At 37.0% G+C, this 6,821-nt stretch overlaps 1 protein-coding gene and 1 long non-coding RNA gene across 5 annotated transcripts; both read left to right on the top strand.

Annotated features, from left to right (window-relative positions):
* Nucleotides 1–436, top strand: LOC114541941. The gene is made up of 3 exons (XR_003689417.1): nt 1–40; nt 241–316; nt 399–436. It is a non-coding gene; the product is annotated as an uncharacterized LOC114541941 (long non-coding RNA).
* A 49-nt stretch (nt 437–485) lies between these two features.
* LOC114541934 (calcium/calmodulin-dependent protein kinase type II delta chain-like) lies at nt 486–1,591 on the top strand. Of its 4 annotated transcripts, none has more exons than XR_003689411.1 (3): nt 486–580; nt 801–971; nt 1,320–1,591. XR_003689411.1 is itself a non-coding variant. In XM_028561729.1 (3 exons), exons 1-3 carry the CDS (start codon nt 704–706, stop codon nt 1,395–1,397), a joined length of 261 nt encoding a protein of 86 aa, XP_028417530.1. In that variant the 5' UTR covers nt 630–703; the 3' UTR covers nt 1,398–1,591. The 4 variants fall into 4 exon arrangements, 2 of the variants coding, with proteins under 2 accessions (XP_028417530.1, XP_028417531.1); XR_003689412.1 differs by having other exon boundaries at nt 804–971; XM_028561729.1 differs by lacking the exon at nt 486–580 and adding an exon at nt 630–715.
* The last annotated feature ends 5,230 nt before the right edge of the window (nt 1,592–6,821 follow it).

A 6,821-nucleotide genomic window follows, 5' to 3' on the forward strand; every position in this document is an offset into this window, starting at 1 on the left:
TGTTGGAACAAAACGACGAGGAGACGCCGATAACAAATGTGTGAGTCCACGACATTTATATATCAGGGTTTGCAAATATTCAAACTACTTTCCATGTGCTTTTCTGTCTGGCTTCCCCCTATTCTCTATATTGCTGCACAGTTCACGCAATGTTATTTGTCCTGCAGAATGTAGTAGAGAAGTATAGAATCATGGATGAAACCATTCAAGATTCGATCGACTTTTCTATTTTGTTTTCAGGCTCGAGTTGTCTAACGATCTGTATCACTGATTCCTATTGACAACTAAACCAACTATGAAAGCAATGTGCCTTCAGGTGAGGATGTCGTTTAGCGGGAATGTAGCCATGTGTAGCCTTCGAAGAATGAATTAAACAAATTGGAATATTTCATTCACAGGCGATGACTAAAGTTTATGGAAAATATCACGAAGAGTTTGGAGCTTTTAATGACACCAAGCTAAGGATCATCTGTTATTGATCCAGTGTTACTGCAGGAGCCTGAACTAAACTAACTTTATTCATACTGTTTCGTATTTTTAGCATTTACATGAAAATGGCATCACTAACAGGGATTGGAAGGTAAGCACGCCCTAACGATCCTACAAGAAATCGTGTGACTGCTGGAGCCTGGGAGTTATACTATATGTTTGGTATGCCATATACTTCAGTTTACTCAAATTCACGTAGTGAACACGATTTGTAATGAAGCTGGAGGTAGCTTAACCTCATTTCAAAATTGGAGTACGTCAATGAAAAGTTAACGTCTTTTAGACTTTCCGGATCTTCTTTATTTTCAAAGCAGGCAAATAACCCATTGGAGAAACAAGTCAAAAAAGGGTCGTATAAATTTCCGAACAACCTCTGGAAGAATGTTAGCAGTGAAGCTAAGGATCTTATAACAAAACTGCTTACTGTTGGTCACAGAAAATGCATCACGGTTTCAGAAGCTCTGGAACATCCTTGGATGAAGGTGATGATGAAATTACTAACCGCCTTATAACACCCCGCATCTAAGATTTTTCAAAATCGGCTGACCTTTTTCGTCTGAAGTCCCAGCTTTTTCGAATTGTTAGAATTAGTTTGGTTGAAGTTTAGAACTGATACAGCTATCCAGCATAAATAAAGTCAGTTTAGTTCAGGTTTCCTCCTGTAGTAACACTGCATCAATACGGGATGACCCCTACTGGACCTCCATGAAGGACAATTTAGAACTGATAGAACTATACGGTATGAAATAAAATTAGTTCAGTTAGGAGAGAAAGCTTTTAAAAGTGTTAGATTGATCCACGATTTAACAAGTTTTTTTTGTCTTTTGTAGGATAAAGAAATGATAGAAAAAGCAGAAAAAATGATAAAACCGACCGTGGATGGAAGATCAATGTCTCCGCCCTTATAAAAGGTATGTTGAAAACTACGATACTTGTCCCGTTCTTCCGTCCAATGACCCTTATTTTCAACTCGCAATTGCAATGAAACATTACATGTTTGCAAGTTACATCGAAATTTAACCAGTTTTCCGAAACAATCTCAAGGCGCTGTTACACTACGCAACTTTCCTTGCAAATTGCAAAACCATTCTACTCCTGAGGCATCTAAAGTTGTCAAATACGAACATCTATTACGATCTGCTAACGTTTCCTTAGTATTTCGAACACTCTTTACAAATTAACATCCTTCGGAATTATAATTGCATTGCAAGTTGTAAGGAAAATTGCATATTGTATAGTAGCGCCTTCAGTAAAGTTGAAAACTCACCGTGCAATGAAACATTGCATGTCGGCAAGTTAAAAGGCAGAAAATAACTGTCACCATACATGGTGAAGACTGGCCGACGGTCACGTTCGGCAGACGAGGCTCTGCGAGCAAATAAAATACTCAGTAACGAAGCCAGCACGACAGTTTAGCAGCATGACTGAAAATGCTTCATGTAAGATCACATCACTAGTTATTCCGATAAATAAAAGAACAGGGGCCGGTTGTTCGAAAGGTGGATAAGTCGCTATCCAACGGATAACTCACTATCCAACGGATAAGTTTTATCCAGCGTGTGATTTGGGTTGCACGAAGCTTGTATAACTTTAACCAGAGGATAAAAATCGCTATCTACCGGATAAATTTATCCAAGGTCCGGAGGTGGTTTAAATCCACTATCCAGTGGATAAATTCAAAGATACAAGGTAACACTGTAAACATTTATATAAAATATGACAAAAATGCAATATTCCTCTTACTGTGTTTCAACAAACTAATACACATCATGATTGTATTCACTATATATTAAAAATGTTTTCGAAGTGCAATTTGTCGCAGCAGCGTTTCACGTTGCCTACACATTCCGTTCGACCGGCGATTTTTTGGACATCCTCGCATTTAACAGGTGGTAAATTTACTATACGCTTCTAATCAGTTTATAAACGCGAATATGCAAAGAAAGATTCAACCTATTCCAAGGAAACTTGCTAATATCTAAGTAATTTCATTCACGAACATTAAAACAGTGTTTCTAAATTTGCTATGGGACCGAAAGGCAAAGCGTTGCAAGGTCAAGGAATAAAATTGCAATGTGTTTAATTAAAAAAATCACTATGATGTGAAGTGCAAAGTTCGAGCAAATCACTTGTTCAAGTCTTTTCCATTCAGTAACTATACTCGAGAATTCGTAATGATTATGAATTCAATGTTGTAAATGCTTAGCAACAGCTGACGTTGTGGTACGAAATTTCAGAATAATCCTGTTTTCTTCTGGTAAATTTTAACTTATCTATTGGATAGCTATCCACTTCACTATCCACGCTTCCTGCAACGCGTTTTTATCCAATGGATAACTATCCAGATTTATCCGTTGGATAGGACTTATCCGTTGGATAAGTTATCCATCTTTCGAACAACCGGCCCCAGTTCCATACCTATACTTTTGTACGTGTGAAACTTTTCGCTTGATTTTCTTTTAATTGTGAGAATCCGACCGTGCAGCAAACATTGAAATAAAGCGATAACACTAAACTTGATTGTGATAGCCCTGAGTATATACCGCTATAATAGCTTTGTTCCTCATAATGATATGCTGGATTCCTCGTCCAGGTATAACTTTTAAAACACGCCTTATTTTTACTTGTATTCCAATGCACCTAAGTTAGTAAAAAACCTGACAAACCCGCTGGTAGGGTGTAAAGAATTTATTTCTAAATCAAAAACTCGCTCTTACATAAGCCACTTATTGAAAAATTTTCGCTATATATTTTAGTCAGATGGATCTCTCAGTCATTTCTCATTCCTTAGTGAACAAATAGTATTTCAGTGAATTGCTAGAACATACCTGAAAAACAGCTATAAACTTCAATTCTCAAAGATATGTTGCATACCATGTCTTTGGATGAATGCGGATGTAAAGCGCGGTTACAGTTGGTGATAGGACATTTTCCACCGGCGAGTCTCTAATGAAATGAATAATTTGTTAAACAATTAATCTTAATCACACATTAAAAGTTATATATGACCGCATCGTAATGATGTGATGCATATAACGTGACAGGGTAATCTATAGAAGCCTTGCTTATTAATCCAGCTAACCCTGACTAGTCCATTTATTTTGTAATGATCGAATTTTTGCCCGTCGGAACTACAGGACACAGAATAGGTCTTCACCCACTAATTATAATCACGACGACTTTGAGTGAAATCGCTCCGACAAACATCTTTCTTGCCGAATGCATTTGGTCCTGGTTATTTTTCCCAGACCAGGAAGCTGCCTCATTTAAGCGACCATGTCCTGTCGACTTATCCGCATTCCCAACACTTGTTGCTATTATCTGGGATGTTATGTGTCTTCAGTACGTGGGCCAATAATTAGTATCAATTATCTTCTGGCACGAAAACACCATCGAACAATCATCAACAAAAATGAAATGATAATGCATATAATTTTGCTATACACGGCTCCTCCAGAATTGAAACCAGTCGAGGTACAGCGTTATTTCCATTGATTTTGTGAAATCTTTACTTGGGGGTTAACATCGAATTTTATCACATTCCCATATAGGGGAATTACTGAATAAATAAATAATGTCCAACAGTCCTAATATGACATAATAAAAACTGAACATATACCATGTAGCCTGCAATATTTACCTTGCTTGGTATGTCAGTCCATCAAATCCATGTATGGCACAGCGATGGATGGAGGTGTAGTCAGTGATAAGAGAAAGGTAATAATTGTTAGCAACTTCTGGGTTGCCATATTTTATTTGATCTAAAATTGAAACACAAGGAACAAGTAAATTATTATATTATTGTCCAGGGTTGTGAGGCTATCAGCATTGTGATATCCCAGGTTCATGCGTACCGCTACCATGGGACAACATTCCTTAGCGAACAAATAGTATTTCAGTGAATTGCCAGAACATACCTGAAGAACCGCCATAAACTTCAATTCTCAAAGATATTTTGCCGTACCAATTCGACTCTATATGCCATAGAATCTACAATTGAGATTACAAGAACATAACTATCACACAATTGAAACTATAATTGTATATGAATCACAAGGGCCTATACAGTATAGTAACAGCATGTATTTTTGACTTCTATAACACAAGAATATACAGAACAAAATGCAGGTTGTTTTCTTTCATATTCACATAATACCCCCAACCCCTGACAGTTACATATATATGGTAAATGCAATTACATAATAGGAAAGGGAGAAAAAAAATCTATTTTTATAACACCAGTGAAATATTGTGTACGCATAATACTTAGCGCTATGACCCATGCTGTCATGCTTCCATCACCAGATATCATGAAATCATCTTGGTTTTTTAATGTTGAAATTAATCCGTTTAATTTAAAAAGCACAAAAATACCACCAAAATATAGCTCGAAAATTTCTAATCAAGAAATTAATCAATATTGCTGTTAACCTGACACTGCAGTGCAGCTCTAAAAATCATATCAAATTACACAGGATTACAAAATGGAAATATAACTCGCCTTTGGAATTTCGTTATTTTCTTCGTTATTTTTATCCTGTCGTCTTTTAACCGTTACATATAAACTGTAAAGGCATTAGTTATCTTTTCTGATAGGATTTAAGTCAGGATTGGCAGAAAAACTCGAAAAATATAGATTTTTTATTTGTTATGTGTATAGCGAGGCGTTGCTAAGCCGCATGCACAAGTGGTTGTCGCGTGAGGTTAGAGGTGTCAAAAACGTAATGTTGCCTACCCCGTGGGGGTAAAATAAGCCCAGAAATCGATTTCTGGTTAAAATTGTCCCTAGAGGTCATAATTGTCAAATTTTGCTAATAATGGTGATAATTATATGCCCATTTTCGGGTTTCCGTTTGTAAACACATTTGTTGGAAATATCACTACAAATCGCCAAAGCAACTGTATTTCGAGTAAAATATATGAAAATATTGATCCCAATGTAAGCTACAAATATTTGGAGGTTTTTAGGCGAGATTTTTGGAAGGCTTTGCGTATTTTTGCTTCTCTAACATTCAATTTAAAAAGTACAAGTTCTGCAATAAATATCTTGGCTTATAGGAAAGCTTTTGAAATGAACTAAAGTTATACAAATAGGTAAATGTTTTTTCTTTAAGATAATACAATTTCTAGTTGAATTGATAAAACACTTCCAGATAAAACCGAAATTATCTGTGTGCGCCGTTTACGACCGACAGCAATGAGTTTAGTGGTCTCATTTATTAAAATGGGTGAAGTATTCGCAGAGTAATCACAAGTTTAAATGAGCTTACCACTTTGAAATATCCTCTGATCGGACGTCAAACTGAGAGGATCCCTTAAACATCGAGAATACTTCATTAACAAGTGCCGCATTCTGTCCTGTTTGAGAAGGTACAAGAACTTCATCTTGGGTATTGGTTACTCTTTGCTCCGTTGGAAGTTCCATTCTGTTGTATGAGGACAACACTTGTAGTTGGTGTGATGAAAGGATGCAGATTGTCCGTTGGATGTTGTGCTTTTGTATTTGAGACGGACCACATTAGATATCAGCGCAAAATTGACACATTCATGGGATTCGAACCCATGAACTCCTAAAAGGAGTATCCGCAAAATGTGTTCTTTGTGTGGCCAGGAAAAAGAGAGAGCTACAGGGCTTCTCCCAAACCGACTGGCAGACAATACGAAACGTAGAGGACAAGACAGTACAACACAACACAACACACACACAACCGACGACACAACATCCAACAACCCACAACCCACTAACTCTGTAGCTGAAACGAAAAATATGGTGAGTTGTTCCTATGAAGCATCACAATTAGCATGAAGGCAATTGCTGGCTGGGGTTTAACTGACGGCATGGATATGGGGTGGCTTCTTAGGGTTGGATACTGAAACTAAACTACGATCGTCTTTGTCTGAAAAACACAAAAAAAATTATTAGTAGCTCCCTAGAAACGAAAAGCAAAACACAGTTAGACAAGCAGTGAGCCGTGTTTCCAGATACGGGGACAGAGATTCTTAGCTAACAGTGGGGCCACGGGGTCTACTTCTATTTAAAAATTAATTATACATACCTTGATCCTACCTAAAGAAAGAACTCACTTACCTGAGAAAAACGGTCGCAGACGGCTCTGTTTTAAAGCCTGTAGGCTCTTGCATAATTCAGCAAAATTAAGACAACTTGATTGGTTATTTCTGTACACAGGTCAATTTGTCATTGGTCAATTTTTGTACTCCACGATTGGTTCAATAAAACCAATCAGATTGGTTAATCTATATTCAAAATTTCATACCGTTTCTTTGATATTTGCAAGGTGATTGCACAACAAATGTTCGATTTCACACGTTTT

Source organism: Dendronephthya gigantea, unplaced genomic scaffold (genome assembly GCF_004324835.1).
Source record: "Dendronephthya gigantea isolate DGI-Jeju-01 unplaced genomic scaffold, DenGig_1.0 000324F, whole genome shotgun sequence".
NCBI classification, from domain to species: Eukaryota; Metazoa; Cnidaria; class Anthozoa; order Malacalcyonacea; family Nephtheidae; genus Dendronephthya; species Dendronephthya gigantea.

Excerpts from the sequence above, each read along its gene's own strand:
- LOC114541934 (XM_028561729.1), top strand. Across the intron at positions 972-1,319 it reads TGGAACATCCTTGGATGAAG|GATAAAGAAATGATAGAAAA; the intron begins GTGATGATGAAA and ends TGTCTTTTGTAG.